General features: G+C 42.2%; 3 protein-coding genes across 4 annotated transcripts in view; all 3 read right to left on the bottom strand.

Moving 5' to 3' along the window:
• Window positions 1–19,636, bottom strand: part of LOC100651851 (transmembrane protein 132C) — an 81,396-nt gene that overhangs the window by 26,308 nt on the left and 35,452 nt on the right. For both annotated transcript variants that reach the window (XM_012315599.3, XM_012315600.3), the window contains one exon: window positions 1,609–2,719. In XM_012315599.3, coding sequence (XP_012170989.1) covers window positions 1,609–2,719 — 1,111 coding nt within the window. The remainder of the gene's footprint in view (window positions 1–1,608; window positions 2,720–19,636) is intronic.
• On the bottom strand, window positions 3,221–5,733 carry LOC105666408 (phospholipase A2-like). The gene is made up of 4 exons (XM_012315597.3): window positions 5,452–5,733; window positions 4,930–5,089; window positions 3,881–4,039; window positions 3,221–3,409 (listed from the first exon to the last, which is right to left on the bottom strand). The coding sequence occupies exons 1-4, from the start codon at window positions 5,594–5,596 to the stop codon at window positions 3,331–3,333; spliced, it is 543 nt and encodes a 180-aa protein (XP_012170987.1). The 5' UTR covers window positions 5,597–5,733; the 3' UTR covers window positions 3,221–3,330.
• Window positions 11,288–13,207, bottom strand: LOC100651730 (phospholipase A2). The gene is made up of 3 exons (XM_048411230.1): window positions 12,596–13,207; window positions 12,208–12,366; window positions 11,288–11,544 (listed from the first exon to the last, which is right to left on the bottom strand). Exons 1-3 carry the CDS (start codon window positions 12,664–12,666, stop codon window positions 11,466–11,468), a joined length of 309 nt encoding a protein of 102 aa, XP_048267187.1. The 5' UTR covers window positions 12,667–13,207; the 3' UTR covers window positions 11,288–11,465.

Consider the following 19,636-nt stretch of genomic DNA (forward strand, 5'->3'; position numbering starts at 1 on the left):
TGTTGGAGAGTTTACTAACAATGGAAAAGTTGTAACTTTACGCGAGGTGCTTGACAATTCATCCAATTAGAAAATTCCTGTTCCTCCTCTCTGTTCCAGATCTTTTTTCCATGCCACTCCCGCTACTCTCCCGAGGGGTGCATTAAGACAGTTTCGCTCGCGTGGACGAAAAACGGACGAACGAGCGAGCAAAATAAATTTCAGCAGCTCGCAGAATCTTTACCGTATCTCGTCGGTGTATTTTCCGAGCGACGCTGCGGTCAGGAAAACGAAAAATCGAATGGAAGTTGGCAAGTATGTTGGAACAACGATTATCTTGAACTTGAAACGAGCACGAAACGAAGAAGCCCTGCGAACGCTCGACTTTACGCGCGATCTCGAGCTGCTCGTTTCGTCTGGCAAGTTTCTCTGTTGCGAAAACGTGCTTCGTCTTTTTCGTAATTACTTTTCCAACGGCTCGTAATTACGTACAAAAGAAACGCAACGAATTCGAACAGCACCACCGTTATCGCTAATTCGCTATTATGTAACTAACTTCCCGATGGAACGGGTAACCGCGTCTCTCGCCGCGAGATTCAACGTTTAAAATATTTTTAACCGCTTTACGATGTAATGCAGTTTCATCGCGATTCGCAGTAATCCAGCTGATATAGAGGAAACTCCCGCGGCACAGAATAATACAGTTCTGCGTTCCGTATTCCACGGTCGTATTGTTCGTTAAATTTTTCCTAATTTTCTGAAGCGTTAAATGTATATTTTTTACACATTATTTTATACGTGTTTTATTTCCTTCTATCAAGTTCCATTTATAACGTAAGTCGCTTTTTTGAAATTTAGATTTTGCCAGCCCACTTTTATCGCCAATTTTAGCGGGGTTAACGAATGAAACACCATCACCTTCCCCATCGTGTACAACCCCCCGCTACTCGATTAGAACCGCTTCAACACGTTTCATTTTTTCAGTAAATTTGGGAGACGCGATCACGTTGTAATAATAAAATTCATTGACTAAGCTAAGCTGTTACACGTATAAATAGCAATTCGCAGCTCAGTTATCAGAAACTTTTCGTTCTCATTGTTTGGCTAAATATTCAGAATTTTTATCTTCAAATCGGTTAATGCAGTGGTGAGGCAGAAATATGCACTCGCCAGACATTTTCGACGACGCTCAAATCGGGTAAATTGTTTGAGAATATTTCGATGGATATTCCTGGAAACAATGTAGGCAAATCGTTGCTACGTATACCACGTTCTTCCATCGTCTGCGTAATTAACGCTAATAATTTACACAATTAAAAACAGTTCGCCCTTTGTCCGATCTAACATCAGGTCGTCCGAAAAGTTTCTTTCGTTTTATAAGGAAATAATGGATGCACAACATTTTCCGTTTTATATTATTTTATCGAATTACGTATGATTCATTTTGTTCTATCAAGATAAAGATCACAACGTTCTACAGATTAGGCTTCATGTTTGTATAAAGATGCGCCCGTAAAACACTTTTTGGACAACCTAATACACTGCTCAAACGATCGAAAAATCGTTTCCTGCGTTAAAAGCGCAATTTCTTTCTTCGTGTCAAGGACTAGCGAAGAAACGATCTCTCACCTGAGATACACAGCGATCACGATCGATGGCCTTTCCTGTCTCGGATCGGTAACCTTGGACGGATGCAGGAACGCTGGAACGTGTAACCGAGACCTCGGATAAAGGGGCCCGTGGGGCACCAGGAGTGTCAGCGAATCGTCGGCCTTGAGCTCCTTGTAATCGGCCCGGTTCGGAGCCAGAGGTACCTGACCCAGTGGCGTGACGGGCTGAATCTGAACTCTGGGTCTGCAGAAGCCAGCGCCGTTGTCAGGCGAGCCAGCCTCCTCTGCTCGTGGCTCGAGCACGGAGTAAGCTACCTGCACGAGCCTGGGCAGGCTCTTGGCGACCTTGACCCGGCCAGAAGCGTCCGGAGGAGGTAACGGTGCCCACCAATCGGCTGGTATGGTGATCTGTGCCAAACAGACTCCGTTCTCTCCATCGGGGCTGCACGCTGCCGTTAGCGCGGAAGCGGACGAAGAACTAGAGGAAGAGGAAGAAGAGGAGGAAGAGGAGGAGGAAGATGAAGAGGAAGAAGAAGAAGAAGAAGACGAGGAAGAGGAATAGGGTCTGCCATTGTTGTTTCTGTTAGCAGTGCTCCTCGATGGAGCGGCCAAGCTCGCGTGCAGGACCACACAGACTCTTTGATGTCGAGCGAGAAGCAACTGACGCCTTCCGCCTGCCTCGCTTCCGGCGTGAAAGAGCACTCTTAGCACGGGCGAGTCACGAGGCACGCTGTTTCCAACCAGATGAGCGGACATGTCCAAATGACGCGCACCTAACTCCTGCGCGTCCAGAATCGTCGCCGCTGTTAGGTTTCGCCTCGTTTCCGGGCCTGGTAACGCGTCCAACGGATCTGGAACTATGTAGCGAGCCGGTACGGTCTGTTTCGTGCTAAATGGCCCATAGGTCGCCCGAACGGACACCGGCTCGCTCGTCTGAAACACCGTGAATTTGTCTCTCGAGAGTACGGAGCCTGGCGGTGGAGACAGAACCCCGTTAGATAATGTGCCCGTCGATGGAGATATCGACGAGATAGAATCCCCTCGAACAGGATAGTATTGCCTCGGTATGTGCTTCAAGAAAAATCCCCCATCCTTGTTCTCGAAGTGAACCTCCACCGAGGCAGCCACGTCTGAAACCAAATAATAATTTAAATTGGTAACGACGAATGGATAAGAGTTAGGAATGGAGACAGGTTTGCGGTTAACACGACCGCGGATAAATGTTTGGCAGAGAGAAAATATGCTGCGAGAAGAGCTACATTGGTTCAGAGATCGAAAGACAACCACTCGATCGAGCACTTGCAAACTTTGCCAAGCACTTGGTGTATGGAAGGTTCAAGTTATCTATGGCTACGTACAGGTCAATATTTCTAATTAAACTCGTGTCTAAACTATGTTCTTCTGCTTTTTATCGTTACGTTTTTTCATAGGTTCGCTGCCTGGATCATATACGCAGATTTGAAATATTCATGGTTTAACTTTGAAAATATAGCGCATTATTATTAAATATATCGCATCTCGCTTCCTCGTTCTTCCCCTGTTTCGATATAATTTTCATTCTTTCTTTACAACCCTTTTCCTCCGTACGAGAGCTACGCGCGTAAAAGGAATTTAACTTTTTCACCATGTCGTAAGTTTGATAGGGTGGGATATTTATTTTTATGCGGCCAATCTGCAACTTTATTACAAGTTTAGGTAAAATATCGTTACAATATAATATTTTAGGTCTGTTGCATTTTCCTTAGTACTGAAGTACGTCGAACCACTGGTACTTCTTCGGGGCAGTTGTATCGAACTCGTACTCCTTGCAACGTCTTAAGCTGTAATTGTAAGAAGATTCTCTTTAAAATTGGAACAGATCATTGCAAGAAAGTTTTCGTTAAAATTACTTGGCTCGAAATTTCTGCGCGATTATTTCTTCGATAGACGAATACTTGCGACAGATCTGCGAGGCTGCGTCACGCGTAATAAATTCTTCTGTGACAAGTTGATTATCAAGTTTCACGATGAAGCAAATGAAATTTTAGAAATTAATTCTACAAATCATAAGTTGCTTCATTACCCTATTTGATTTGAAGTTGTAAAACTTCAAAAAGCAAATCGATAACGTGGAAATTGTAACTTTTTCATTCGCATCCTTTTTTCATCCATCATTTGATGAATTATTACGCACGAGAATAAAAAGTTATTTTTCCATGCTCTGCTCTCTGTTCGCTAACTTTCACCGCTCTTTGCGACAATTCACGAGAAAGAATGATTCGTTTGCTGATTCGACCAGTAATTACACTTACATGGTGGATTTGACTTTGCATTTCACGATAGGATAATCCAATCGGAAGCATTGCGTTCTTAAGACGGTGAAATAAGTTCTTCCTACAAGCCCGGCACTAACGGTGTCCCCCGAATTGTGAAGACAACGGCGGAACTCTTCGTCACACTCGCAGCTTAACCTGTTGAAGAAATTTCACATCCGAACTTCCATTTTCTCATCGTTTCAACGTATCAACGTTTCGCTTTGTTCACTATCAATCGTTTGTAGTGGAAGTAACATTTGAAATTTAATTCCAACATGTTCATACACCACAAATTATCTTCACGAGTTGTTTAAAGTTTAAGCGTATTTTTCTAGTTTTAGAATAAATAATAGCCAATAATTTATACTCCTGTGTACTATGCTCCTACGGTTTGACTAGAAAAGTAAGAAACACCCTGTATATTAAAGCTGAAAAAAATCGAATAAAATTGAACGTCGATAGCAGCTCTACGTAAGATGGCAAAAGAGCGGACGAGTGTAATTTGCCATTTTCCCAGCAGTATCTCACGAGCAATTGTTCGTTGTAGGAATTCGACGGGCAACAGCTTCTGCTACTGACTCGACTAGAGTTCGATATTCACAGCGAATGATTCACGCGATGTAGAATCTAACTCGGCACGCCTACAAGTCGCGCGCAACGTTACGCCTAATCGCGCGCAATTTCTCATTGAATGCTGGACATTTGGTCGATTCCGGACAAAAATACCGAGTGGGCGTTCACTCGAATCCGATATTACCGCGCTCGTTAACACTCTCGGCTGGTTTTATGATAAAGGTTGAATCGACCCGAACGTTGGTTGCCTTCCAGTTTGAAAACTGATATTCGAGACTTTATCTACGGCCGGGGAAAATGTGCACGTAGAAAGGGCATCGCTTCGAGGAAGAGCTAATTTAAAAACGGCCGCCTCAAGACACGACCTCGCCAGAAAAGAAACATCTCTCTGGTTCAGCACCGATGCCGTGGGCGTCGCGGTAAAAAGAACTGCGGTAAAAGCGTAAAGAATAAGAAGAAAGTTGGAAAAAAACCTCGTATAATCAGCGGAATTAGTTAGTCCGTGTTTAGAGCCGTGAGCCTCGATTAGGTCGGGACACATATCGTGAGTTCGGCAACATGCGTCCGTTTCCTTCCATGACCCTAATTGGTTCGTTCCATTTGCTATGTTACCGTTTCCGCACCATAATGTTCCTGGTGGAAGGAAATATAAGCTTATATGTAAGACATTTTTCTTGGCGAAATTCCGGAGAATTGAAAATGAGGAAAACTACATTGGCGATGTGACGCCGTTCATCTATCAGGACATGGTTACAACGAATGCGTGTTCTGACGGGATTTTCTGCTAACGAGCACGTCAGAATGATCCGTCACATGATACGTCAGACGATTCGATTCATTAAAAGTATGTAGCCGCTGGCTTTACTCTGTTCGTTCGTCGGTTTCGGTCTTGCACGAAAATGATGTCTCACCGTCGATGAAATGCTGAATGACGAATGTGATGAATGTAGAGGAAAAATGCATGTTCTAAGCGTAAAGTCCAAATTTGCCTTTACCTGGGAATATTATCCTGTCCGATACTTCTACCATATCACTGTCGGCAAATGGATAGGCGTCTCTGTACGGAACATGCTGAAATGCGTGGACAGAGACGTGCAGGCAAAGCCAGAAAGTGAAAACGCACAACTCCAGAGTCCGCATGGTACACGTGGAACAGCAGGAGCAAAAAAGAATCGAAAAGATCGAGAAGCTGCAGGTCTAAATCGGCTCGGGCGACGATCGAACGCTCGACGAAGAGCGATTTCTTCCGATGGTGCTCAGGGTACAAGCGCATGCTTGGCCGTTCCTTAGATTTATATGAGAACGCACCCTCTATTTACGACCTAGTTTCATTGCTTCTAATCGTGGAAATTATGTTTGGGCGACGCGATAATCGACCAACAAAATTTTAAAATGCCGGAAAGCGAGTACGGAAGCGAACGTGTAACGCATCGAATTTGGACAAATGCTGGAATCACGACAGGAATTTGAAATGGTCCGAAACGTGCATAAATTTAATTGCTACCAGACGTAATTTATGCACGAAGTTAAAAGGTAAACAGCATATGTTGCGTGCGTTTCGTGATAGTCATTATCTTTCCGTTATACATATAGAATATATAGGTCGTTATTTTCGATTAAAACTCGTGTCTAAACTACGCTTTTCCAACTTTTTAATCTTTTAACACATTCGCTGCTGAATATTCGCAATCTAATCTGAAAAGTATATTGCATTATTTAATATATCGTACACAAGTATAAAGAAGAGAATACGATTTATTCGCGTCCGTTATAGCGGCGAATGTGTTCATAATTTTATGCGATGTTAACTTTTTATTATCGATTTGTATCTTTAAAGTACACGAACGTATGTTACTCGTCAATAAAATAACTATAGATATTTTTTATTATATTACTCAAAATACTTTATCTTATCGTGGTTTTTCTGGAAAACTTTATAACATAATACACGTTTGCACGCGGCAAGTTTATTTTGTGATAGAATACGTGTATCGATCATTCTCTTGAGCATTTAAAAAACATTAATACGATTAATTATACAGTCGAATATTAATCAAGTCGAACGAGTAAATTAATATTACACGTTTCTCGCAAAGCGTCATTTATTTATCGCCAATTTTCAAAAGTCTTGTATCGTCGAATCTACCAGATTATTCTCTTCTTCGATCATTTCGTATTAAAATACTTCTCTTTAGCCACCAAACGACATAGTAGATAGAAAGTCAACTGTACGTATTTATCCTACATGGTCTTCGAATATAGATTTAGCATGATCTTCATCGGTTACATCAAATAGATATACTTTATTATGCAATCCAGATAAAACGTTCGATCAAACTTCGTGTGCAACATTTTCTTCATACACGTTTATCCTGTAACGAATGAAAATTAATTTCGTACATTCCCCGAATGTGATCTTCAAACGTACATTTATCATGTTTTTTCCTCCGAGCTCCAAATATTTCAACGTACTTCGAACGGATATTCGACCGTGTACACCTAGGTAGCCAAACAGTCTCGTCAAAATCCGTGTGCAACACTTCTGCATACACGTTCAGCTTATATTAAGAGGCTAAATTAGTTTCACAAAATCCGCGCATTTTCCTTCGCGCCCTAATAAATCCTCGATATAGCATGTTTATATTAAAAGCAAGAAATTCTGCGAATTTATAGGCTGCGTTAAATTAACATAGAAACGAACACGGTGAAGCACTTTGAGCCCGCGAATCCAGGAACTCGAAACATCGTTCGATTCGGTCTCGGAAGCACCGACGCTGTCCAGCTTATTACACCAGGGAATCTGTCGTTCCGAGCCGAGATGTTCCGATAAAGATTTGCCAGATAAAAGTTCGAGTGGAAAGTCGTGTAGAAATATCAACGATTTCCCGGATACCGCGTCATTTGCCTAATATAGCATAGCCAGTATGGCATTATAGTATCGGGCCGCTCGAGGCAGCACTCCGTTTCTTTCATAAATCGAAAAATTCGTTTCGCCAGACTGGTCGAGAGACACGGGACAGTCTCGATAAAGCGTAGTGTTCGGGAATATTTCCTTCGCTGAAACAAAGTTCGCGTACTTATCCGCGTTCGAAAGTTCACACAGGTAAGCGGAAGAAATTGTAAATCGGCGGGGCGAGGCGTGGCGTGGCTCGTGGCGTGGCGCGGCTGCGCTCGATCCGGACATAAATTTCCGGGGAAATCCTCCGCTAAGCGCCAGGTGCCCGCACACCCTCTCGCGTAAAATGGAGGAAAACGCGCGGAAAGCCGAGACCAATTCAACTCTGCTCGCTTATCTTTTGCGCTACTCGCTCGTTGCCGTGTGCTTCTCCCGTTTCCATGTAATTTCCTTCTTTTTTTTACCATTCTTCCCCTCCGTACGAGAGCTACGCGCGCAAAAGAAACTCGTTTATCTCGCTCGTCAACGTTTCCGCCATGTCGTACGTCCGATAGGGTGCGACATTTATTTTTATGCAACTGTTTCGCGCCTTTATTACAAGTTTAAGCTAAAATATTGATCTTTTCGAAGATACTCGATATCGTGCTTATGATTCGTCCAAGTATCGTTAGCATTCAGGTAAATCGGACCACTGGTACTTTTTCGAGGTAACTGTAATTGTAAGAAGCCGCTCTTCAAAGTTGTAAGAGATCATTGCAAGAAGGTTTTCGTTAAAATTACTTGGGTGGATTATTTCTTTGATGGACGAATACTTGCGGCAGATCTGCGAGGCTGCGTCACGCGTAATAAATTCTTCTGTGACAAGTTGAGTGTCAAGTTTGACGATAAAGCAAACGGAATTTTAGAAATTAACTCTACAAATCGCAAGTTATTTCCATGTTATTTTATTTGAAATTGTAGAATTCCCAAGAATAAATCAGCAACGTAGAAATTGTAACTTTTTAATTCACTGGTTTTACCGTTTGATAAATTATTGTACAAGAGAATAAACAGTTATTTTCTCATGTTTTGTTCTCTATTCGCTAGCCTTTCGTGCTGTCTGTGAGAACACGAGAAAAGATCGTTCGTCTGCATCGAACGATAATTACACTTACATCAAGGATCTGGTTTTACACAGCACGATAGGATAATCCAGTCGGAAGCATTTCGTTAACACGAAAGTGAAATACGTTTCTACTACCAGCTTGACGCTAATTGTTTCCCGCGAATTGTGAAGACAACGGCGAAACTCTTCGTCACAGTCGCAACTTAACCCGTTCTGCAAATGTCCAATCCGATCTTCCATTTACTTATCTTTCTATATCAACTCTGCATCGTTCCGCGTTTCCATTGAAACGTCCGCGATTAACCACTTGCATTCGAAGGGACATTTAAAATTTAATTCCAACTAGCTCACGGTCGAATAAACCATTTTTAAACGTTGTTTAAAACACTAATGTATCTCTGTATTTTCAGCATAAATAATAGACACTTCGTACTGCTGTGTATTACATTCCTACGATTTGACTAGAAAAGTAAGAAACGCTTTGTGCGTTGAAATTGAAAAGAGGGAAACAAATGAAATAGGACGTCCATAGCAGTTCTACGTGAGATGGCAAAGGGTTGCCTGAGACAGAGAATGATTTCCCATTTTCCTGGAAGAATCTCGCAAGAAACTGATCGCTGTACTAATTCGACGGGCAACAAAGAGTTTCTGATTCTGACTTGGCCAGAGTACGACATTCACAGCGAATGATTCACGCGAGGTAGCATCCGACTAGGCACGCCTACAAATCGCGCGCAGCGTTACGCCTAAACGCTTAATTTCTCATTCAATACTGGACATTCGGTGGATTCCGGATAAAAATTCCGTGTGGGCGTTCACGCGAACTCGGTATTACCGCGATCGTTAACATTCGCCTGCTTCTATATGACAGAATTTGAGTCGTTGAACGACGCGGACGTTGGTTGCGTATGATTTGCAAAGCGACGTTACGGTCTTCGTCTGTCATCTACTCTGGGAAAATCGTGCATTCCTTGCGAGAAGAACCGTCGCTCCGCTATTCCGAGGAGGAAGAACTAATTCAAAGCGGTTGCCTGAAGATGCGTTCGCGCAAGGAAAGAAACGTCTCTCTGATTCAGCACCGATGCCGCGAGCATCGCGGTAAAAAGAAGTTTGAGAAAAGCGCGCAGGATGAAGAACAAAGTTGGGAAGAAGCTGGTATAATCGATAGAATTATATAATCCGCGTTTAGTGCCACGATTAGATCGGTACACGAATCGTGAGTTCGGCAGCGTGTGTCTGTTTCATTGCCTTACATCCCCGTTTTCCAGGTTGATTTATCGCCGTGTCCGCGATATAATGTTCCTGGCGGAAGGAAATATAAGAACACGAATAACGAATAGCTTCCTTCACGAAATTCTCAAGAGTCGGAAATGATGAAAACTATCGTAGCGATGTGACGCTGTTCTTCTTCTATCGGCGCTGAATGTTGTTCTAACGAACACGAATACGTCAGGATGATCCACTGAATTTATCAAATGTATGTAAATGTACTTTACTGGCTTTGCTTTGTTCGTTCGTCGGTTTGGCTGACCGTCTTGGACGAAAATGATCTTTCACGGTGGATGAAAACTCCGCGATGCACTTCCATAGCGTAAAGTCTAAATTTGCTTGTACGTAGGAATATTATCCTCTCCGATGGTTTTATCATTTCATTGTCAGCAAATCTCTGAACATAACACGCTGATGTGTGCGAAGAGAGAAATGGAAGGAGAGCCAGGGAGCGAGAACGCACGACGATTCCAGGATCCGCATGGTACACGGCAGGCGGAAAAAGAGGCGAAAATAAAGAAGATGGAGGTCCAAAGACTCGGAAAATGCCGAAAAGCAGAGCTAGATGCGGTTCCTTCCGACGATGAACTGAGTATAAGTGCGCGTTTGGCTATTGCTTAGACTTATATAAGGAAATATTTCCCATTTACGACCCAGTTTCAGCGCCACTGATCGTGGAAATTACGTTCGGTCGATGCAATAATTTGCCAATAAAATTTGTAAACGTCGAGAAGTAAGTACGAAAGTAGACCTGTGATGGAACAAATTTGAAACGAATGATCGAATCACGACAGGAATGTGGAACGCCACGAAACGTGTATAAATTTATCTACAAGTTAAAACAATGCGTGTTACGTGCGGTTCGTGATGGTTATTATCTTTCGGTTATACACATAGAATATATAGTACATTATTTCGGATTAATCTTTCGTTTTTCCTATCTTTTCTTTTTCGTTTTTTGGCACTTCCGTTTCTCGCGTCGTATTAAGCAAAATACTCGTACTCTGATTTAAAAAGTACATCGTATTATTAAATATATCGTACGTAAGCGCAAGAAACAAAATACGATCTGTTTCCATCGATGATAATAACGAACGTGTTCATGATATTTTATTATCCATTTGTATCTTTAACGTGCGCGAATATAGATTGCTCGATAATAAAACATCTACAGATATCTTTTATAATATTATTAAAAATACTTTTATGGATATCCAAAGTAGCCAAACAGTCTCGTGAAAATTCATGCGCAGCACTTCTGCACCCACTTTCCGCTTATACTATAAACGCTTCGTCGCTCGCCTAAATTTATTAGCAATTTTAATCAGTAGCCGGTGTTTTTCTGGTAAAAAATTCCAAGTTCGTATAGTTTAGGCAGAAGGTCGACTTCCGTACGATACCAACGTGGTATCATCAAACACTAACACCTGACAACACGTTGCTGCCACCGGATGCGAATGTGTTGAGAGCCAAAATTAGTTTCGTGCGATCCGCGCATTTCTCTCATCGTCTTAATAAATCTCCAATCTGACGGGAAAATAGGAACAAATTATTCTGTAAATTTAGAAGGTTCTATCAACGTTTTATTTAGTCTGTGAATATCTGCGACATATCGTAATTTTGATAGGCTGTGACATTTATATCCTTACGCTGCTATTTTACAACTTTGTTACAAATTGAGTTCTACAATATCGACTTTTTTGAAGATGTTCGATGTCGTCTGTGGATCGCCCTTAAGATTAGTATTCAAGTAAATCGAACCACTGATACTTTTTCTGACCTTTCGTATCGAACTTGTACTTCTTACAACGTCTCAAACTGTAATTGTAAGAAGATTCTCTTTGAGGTGATTGTAGTTTGTATTTCTGCGCGATTATTTCTTTGCTAGACGAATATGTGTTGTATTTGCGATAGATCAGCGAGACTGCGTGATACGAGCGTGCTTTGTTTCATGTATATTTCATAATCCAGTCCATTGGACTGTACGAGGAAATATACTCGATCGGGTATTCTTGCGGCGATTTCTGAACATTTCTGTATACGTTATTCTGTATACTAGACAGTATACCATTCATACGTTGCAATATATTGTTCTAAATTTGTTACATAACTAGAGTCTCTTGCACAATTGGACTAATACTATGTATCTAATATTAATGTATAATAAATGCTTGTGTGACAGTAACGAGATCGATGATAAAATAGTTTTAAAAATGATATCTATAAGTTATACGATCGCCCTTATATTTGATTCGAAATTGCACAATTCAGCACGAGATCAATAATATATAAATTGTAACTCTCTCTCTGCTCCATTGATTACTATTGAGATACTATTTGACACAGACATTACATTGAGATACTATTTCATACATTATCGCGCAAGAGAATGAAAAGTTATTTTGTCATGCTCCGCTCTTTGTTCGCTGAAATTCACAGGAAAACAATCATCCGTCCGTATCGAACGTTAATTACACTTACAACCAGGATCTTTCTATGCAGTCCACGATAGGATAATCCACTCGGAAGCATTGCGTTCTCAATAAGGTGAAATAACCGAATCCTACCATCTTGGCGCTTGTTTCGTCTTTCGATGTTTTAAGACATTGACGGAACTTTTCGTCGCAGTCGCAACTTAACCTGTTCGAAAAATGTCCAAATCTGCTTATTGAAGCTTTTAAAGTTGACCACTTGCAATCGAAGGAACATTTGAAATTTAACTCCAACTAGTTGATAGCGAATAAGCTATTTCTAAAAGTCGTTAAAAATTTTAATGTATTTTCATATCTATCGAATAAATAGTAGTAGGAACCTTATGATCCTACGTATTATGGCACCCACGGTTCGGTTAGGAAAGTAAAAAACTTACTTAAATGGAATAGTACGTCGGCAAGATGAAAGTTCTACATCGGATCGCAACTGCTCGATGATGGCTTTCATTTTCTGAGTTTCAAGGAGCAGCTTGCAAGGAAAAGTAACCGAGATACAAATTCCGGCTTCTCATCTTGACTCGACTAGCGTTCGATATTCACGGCGAATGATTCATACGAGGTAGCAACCGGCTAGGCACGCCTACAATTCGCGCATAGCGTTATGTCTAATCGTGCGCAATTTCTCACTGGATACTGGACATTTGGTCGATTCCGGACGAAAATTCCGCGTAGGCGTTCACGCGAACCTGGCATTACCGCGCTCGTTAACATTCGCGTACTTCTATGATAAAAGTAGAACGTTTAACGGCCTGGATGTTGTCCGCGTCAGGCTTGAAAGCCAACGTTACAGTCTCGCTCTGTGCAACACTGTAGGAAAATCCTGCACCCCTTACGAGAAACAACGTCGCTCCGAGGAAGAAGAATTAATTCCGAACGTCTGCCTCGAAACACGAGCGCGCTAGAAAAGAAACTTCCCTTTGGTTCGGCACCGATGCCGCGGGCTTCGCGCTAGAAAGAATTCCGGCAAAAGCGCGGAGAATAAGAACAACGTTAAGAAAAAACCTGCTGTAAAAGGCGTGATTAGTTAATCCGTGTTTCTTCTGATAAGCGTCGATTACATCGTTCGGCAGCATGCATCTGTTGATTTCAAACGCCCTAACTGATCCGGTCCACTTGATATATTACCTATGCCGCACCATAATGTATCTGCGGAAAGGGAATATAAGAACATGGAGAACGTCCATAAAGAATAGACTATACAGGGTGAATCAGTAAAAAGAGAAATAACTCGTTGTTTATTGACTTTATCAAAATATGCTCGAGATGAAATTTATTGAGGTAAAAGAGTGTGATCATTTCTTGATAAAGTTGTTAGATAACGAACTATTTTCGCCAGTGGTTTTTACCCACTCGCCCTGTGCATAGGAACTTTTAATACTTTTTGCTGATAAAATCTTCAAAAATTGAATATAAAATTCTAACGAACATTCGTTTAATTTATTAAAAGTACGCAGCGACCGATTTTATTTTGTCCGCTCGTCAGTTTGGATGTTCGTATTAGACGAAAACGATCTTTTACTGTAAGCGAATCACATAGAAAATATAAAGTCTACATTTGCTTTTACCTGGAAATATCCTAGTGTAATTGTAAGAAGGAATCCATCTCTCCGACAGTTCGTACTCAATTTCAGTATCAGAAAATGGATCGGAATTTCTGAACATAACAGGTTGAAATGCGTGAACAGAGACGCGAGAAACGAGCCAGAGTGCGAAAACGCATGACAATCCAAGGACCTGCATGGTACACATGGAGCAACAGCCAGAAAACAAACGGGGAAGAATACGATGGAGGCCCAAAAACTCGGGGAAATATTGAAAAGCAGAAGGACAAGTGGTTCCTTCTGTTTCTAGAATTTCTTAAAGTAGTATTTGAGATACTTTTCCTCCAAATTTTGTCCGGCGGAAGTCCGACAGTGTTCGGAGTACAATTGCACAGTAGGCTGTTTCTTACGCTTATATGAGAAAGTGTTTCCCATTTATGGCCCAGTTTCATTGCTTTCATTCTTAGAAATTACGTCCGGGCCATGCGATAATCGGTCAACAAAATTTTTAAGACACCGAAAGACCAATTACAAAAGCGAACGTGTAACGCGACGAATTTGGACGAAACTTCGAATCACGACAGGAATTTGAAATGGCCCGAAACGTGCATAAATTTCACTGTTACCAGCCATAATTTATGCACCAAGTTAAAAGGCAAACAGCGTGTGTTGCGTGCGTTTCGTGACGGTTATTATCTCTGCGTGGCGCGAAATAAAATGCAAACGGTCGAAACACGTTGATGTTTTATAGGTGGCCGCGCACGATTCGTCCGTCTATATATTTTAATGATCTCTGCAACGTAAATTATTCGTTAGTTCGAATCGCGGACCACGAACGTGAACAGGGGCATGTACGTGTATCGCGCTTCTGGACGAGCGCAGACTTCCCAGCAACACGTGTCTCTTTCTGTGTCACATTGACAGACAAAAATTTCAACGATATCAAATTAACGCGAACATATTACGCGAGTCACGCAAAATGTTTTCAAATATTTCATTAACGCTGTAACGAAGCACGACTATGGTGATTACATTGATCAAATTTGAAACGAATCTGAAAATTCCTAACGAATGTGTAGAAGATATAATACAAGATATCTTTTAAGTGGATACATTTCGCCAAATATTTGAACGTTCAATTATTACTACATTAGTGAGTAACAATAATTAGTACGGCCATTTCCATCGCTAAACATATCTCCAAGATTATGCTGTATGCTGGCTTTTTATTAAATTTATTATATAGGCGCTAATTTTTTTTACCAAATATATTTTTGTAACGAACATCACCTGCACACGTTTCTGTGACGGTCGTAAATTTTACAAATATTATAATCACGATACTACTGTCTCATCGTGTTGCGAATGGGATTTCAAAAAGTTTCGTGTAACGTATTCATAAAAAAATTGTTCTCTGGTGAATGTTCAAATTACTTACGCGATCCGCTATAATGTGTCACGAACCCAGACAAGAATTTCAACGTTATCGGATCAATGTACATACCTTTTTTAGCTCATTGCGACCACTCAACTACGGATATATCGTGTGACAGATATATTTCTCACGGTGCAAGCTATCGATCGCATTCAATCCACGTTGTTATCGTGTTGGCAATCCTGAAGATCGGGGCAAAGAAAATGTCTGATATTTCGCGGACCAACCAGCCCTTCCTGGCGACGAGCACAGTCTGACAGCCACAGACTCACGGCTGTAATGCGATTTGTCGAGACTGGTGGACCGATTCCCTCCACTCGAAAACGCATCTCGAGACGGCCTTCGTCTATCTCCTGTTTCATTCTTTCCAGAAACCCCTCGAAAGGGTCGGGTGGCGGAGGCGTCGGGGCGCGTACCGTTTCACGAACAGGCTCCAGACATTCGCAAATACCGTGAAGGATATTTTCGAGCCCGATGGGTTCGTAGTCATCGATTTCCTCGTACGACACCGTCGTCTCTCCTCTATCCTCTTCTCCGTAATACAGAAACGAGTCTCTGTCGTAAACGCTGTAGTCCGTGTCGAAGAAATGGATGTCAGGAACGGCAGGTTGCGACGAATCGCGACCAACGTTAACGCGACTCTCGCTCTTCGATTCTCGCTAAACGAAACGTTCGATACGTTGTATTAAAAATAGCAGAGAAATCAGCCGCGCATCAAAGATTAATTGTTTTTTTCAGTCGTCAAACAAACACCGAACGGCGGGGAAACGATTGCAAGATTACCATTCGGTCTGCCGGCAGAGAAAAATCGTAACGTTTAACGAACGACGAGCAAACAGTAAACTCATTCCCGAAGCGAAATTAAAGGGACACGGTTTTTCAACGCTCCTCCGAGGTAGAAAATCAGCTATCCAATCCACGCGATTCAACATTCGTTACCGCGACATAATTAAACCAAGTAGCGCTTTTATCCACAGCTCGTATTTTTTATACGACCCGATACGTTCCGCTTATTTACGAACCTCTTTCTCCGATAATTTCTCCGATACCATCGATCCGACGTCGATCCGGTCTTTTAGCGCCTCAACGACGACTTCCTGCTGCGCTTCGTCGACTTCGGAAGGTCGTGCGTCGCCGCTGTAATCCTTCAAAACTTGTAAGATCCCGGAAGATCGACTTTCGCTGGGAGTAAACGGACAAACATCCAGCTTGCCGGATTCTTCTTCCTGACGGCAGTTCGATTAAAAGTGGCATGTTTGTCGGAGAACGACAGAGAGAACGGGGAGGAATGACTGGCAAAAGCATTAATTGGCCGAGTATCGGTACCCTCTGCCTTCGGATCCGATCGATTTTCACTGAATTAACTCGACTCACACCAGGGAAAAGCAGCGTTTCCGCTAAAATATGCTACAATCAGTACGTTCTGTAAATTTGCGCTACGCATCCGCGATTCGCCGTTTACCGAGGGCGCTGAAACACCCGGTTCCACGCATCGAGTAATTATTTCTCTGGCCCTGTTTCGATTGCGCGGCGATTCCATTTGCATCGGTGCGTTATTAACGAAATTATATTTGGTGATTGCCGGGAAAGCACTCGACGAGCTCGTCGAGTCGCTCGTTCGCTCTCGCAACCTTTTCCGTTCCATTAATCGCGACCGATCCCGAATGCTCTGAAAAATCATTCGCCACTCGCCGAATAAGCTACCGGGAACCACAGTAGATAATCTCCGACCGAATTGTACATCGCGCCACAGAACGCACGCGTAGCTACATTTTTACTCTCTATTAAACGATGTACTCGCGTATCGACCAGCGAATCGAACTTTCGATTCGATGAAAAATGGGATTAAGGTGAACTTACGCTTTACAACGTTTGACGCGCGAATGTTTCATCCACGATGAAAGGCATAGAGATTGTCTTCATCCATACTCGTATTTCACGCAAAGCGAACGTCTAAAGCGACCAGCGTACAAAATATCGAAGTGAATGGATGATTCATACGTAGTGGAGAGACACAGTGATAAGTGTAATCTCGTGCGGTAACGAGTAAACAGCCATTGCTACTGACGAACCTAGTTTTCGAGTAACTGATTAAAGAACAGCGCAAGGAGTAGAGATTGTTTTCGTCTGTATTCCAGTCAAAGCGAGTGTCTAAAGTGGCCAATGAATAAAGTAGGGCAAATCTCCATTTCTGATGAATCAAACGGATGATGATTCATAACGAAGCGACAGTGATACGTCCAGATTTGTCCAGCAACGAGTAAACAACCATAGTCTTCGAGTAATCGATCGAAGAACGAATTTTACATTGACAAATTAATTTTTACCTCGTTAATAACCCGAAGAAAGAAAGTTCCGTCATCGATAATTATCGCCGTGTAAGCGAAAAGAACGTTGGCTATTTACGACGATTGTTCCTAATCGAAATAATTTAGACCAACGTACTATCTAAGATCTTTGGGCTATAAAAATGTTTAATTCTGGTTATAAGCGTTACGATCTCCGGAATAAATTCTCCGTTCTTTCACGGTGGATGAATCATCCGCGATGGTGTAAACGTGATCGTAAATTCGCTTTTTACCTCTTCCACTGCGGATGGCACGAGATACAGTTTAGAGTCGAAGGTGCTGGTGAGGGTAGACGGTTCACTGGGAGGTGAAATCTCCTTCGTGTCATCTTCCATTATCACATAGGGACATTCGCCGCTGCAATCGAGCATCGCCAGATACTCGTAGAGGCGGACGAAGGTTCGCACGGATATCATCGCCGAGCCGCCTTCTGGCTCCTCCGTCAGCAATTCGCACACGTATATCATCGTTTCGAATAGATTCTGCAGGGGTAAGTCACAAAGGATGTAGGTGAATCGGCGCGAATTGGTAGCCGGCAACAATGGCGAGTGATTAATTTAATTCAGCCGGTAACGATGATTCATCGATTCGCATTAAGGTCCGGTGAATGAAATACATGGCGGAGGAACGTGCCTCGTCCGCAGCAATTTTATGTATTTTCGAAAGATCGTTGATACAAAAAGATCGTTGAGAAACGTTCTCTTTCACGGCGGAGAAAAATTTCATTAACTAGTTGAACGTTTTGTTTCGAGCATAAGCTCTTAGTAAATCGTTCCGATAACGTTTCGTATAATCCGAAAAAAATATCGAACTATCTTTATCCGTTACGCGTTTGCCACCACTGAATTTTCTTGTAAAGAGGATCCAAGAGGTACAATTATTTTAGACTAATAAACGACCTTGCGGTAAAAACTATGATCGTGCCGACTCGTTGCCGACCGGGCTAAAAAAGTGCCCGTGTTTATGCCAGCTTATACCGATACACCCACGCAATAAAAACCGCTGCTGCTTCATCAATCACGAGATGTACGTTGATACCAAGAGATTATTAAATCGATGAACGAGTCTGGTCTAAAAATACTATTCTTAGGACGCAATAAAGATCACACGCTAGAGGAGGAGGTGGGCTTATAGGCAGGCTCTATTTTAGGTATTTCATACGAGAATGTTGGGAGGGAGGTGCTATTTTCAGGCCAGACGGCTTACCTTGCCCAAGAATCCGCAAGCGATCGCCAGGAATTTGTAAAAGTCGCACTCTTTCTCGGGCAAAAATTTGCCTACCAGCAACATTCGGAAAAGGGTTGTTTCGGGTAAAGAGATGCCCTGCCAGCTTGACAGTATCCTTCTCGGGCAAACGTTCTCCACGTGACCGAACACGTTCACGAGGGTCTTCAGGTAGCCAGGAGTGATACCTGATGGATGGCTGAAGGGAGGGTACTCTAATCTTTCCTAAGAAAATATACCGCAAGGTTAACGATCTATGATCACCAAGCGGACAATTGCTTGGGACGTTACGTTATCGACGATGATAGGTCATAGGCAATGTCCGTAACTCGATCACGCGGAGTTAACGTAAAGGGTAAACTGTAAACTGTAACAACTGTGGCGTCGACAGATCGATAGCTTTTACGCAAGCGGAAGAAACGGCGTGGGTTCATAGGCCGTTAAAGGATCGCGTGTAAACACGATAGTAATTCAGAAATAAACGCGACGATCGAAGGTGAAAATTTTCTTTCGACCTTGCAACGCCGTTTCGTTCTCGCCGGTTAATAACCGTTTGCTTAACGCTTATTTGAAACAACAGAGAGAAAGTAAGCCAAGAATCTCGATATAGGGGTGATTGCACGGAATCTATTTTATGTTTGCTATTTGGTTAGCTTGTTTTAACTATTGGTCGTTGGAAAATATGTTAAAAGTGGAGACAGTGTATTTTACGAAGCTCGGAAATCTTATCTAGGCGAACGCCTAGATTTCAAGGTGGCTTTTATTTTCTTTTAACGTAACTACTAACTACTAACTGTTTTCATTTAGGTAGGCGTTGTAATTTGGTACGTGACGAATTTATTAAGCTATAACGTGTTAACCAACGGACAT

The sequence above is a fragment of the Bombus terrestris genome, chromosome 13 (genome assembly GCF_910591885.1).
Source record: "Bombus terrestris chromosome 13, iyBomTerr1.2, whole genome shotgun sequence".
NCBI classification, from domain to species: Eukaryota; Metazoa; Arthropoda; class Insecta; order Hymenoptera; family Apidae; genus Bombus; species Bombus terrestris.

Excerpts from the sequence above, each read along its gene's own strand:
- LOC105666408 (XM_012315597.3), bottom strand. The coding sequence starts at position 5,596 with ATGCGGACTCTGGAGTTGTGCGTTTTCACTTTCTGGCTTTGCCTGCAC. Across the intron at positions 4,040-4,929 it reads AATTCCGCTGATTATACGAG|GTTAAGCTGCGAGTGTGACG; the intron begins GTTTTTTTCCAA and ends TTTCTTCAACAG. Across the intron at positions 3,410-3,880 it reads TGCAAAGTCAAATCCACCAT|CTTAAGACGTTGCAAGGAGT; the intron begins GTAAGTGTAATT and ends TTACAATTACAG.
- LOC100651730 (XM_048411230.1), bottom strand. The coding sequence starts at position 12,666 with ATGAAAGCCATCATCGAGCAGTTGCGATCCGATGTAGAACTTTCATCT. Across the intron at positions 12,367-12,595 it reads CGACGTACTATTCCATTTAA|GTTAAGTTGCGACTGCGACG; the intron begins GTAAGTTTTTTA and ends TTTTTCGAACAG. Across the intron at positions 11,545-12,207 it reads TGCATAGAAAGATCCTGGTT|TTTGAGACGTTGTAAGAAGT; the intron begins GTAAGTGTAATT and ends TTACAATTACAG.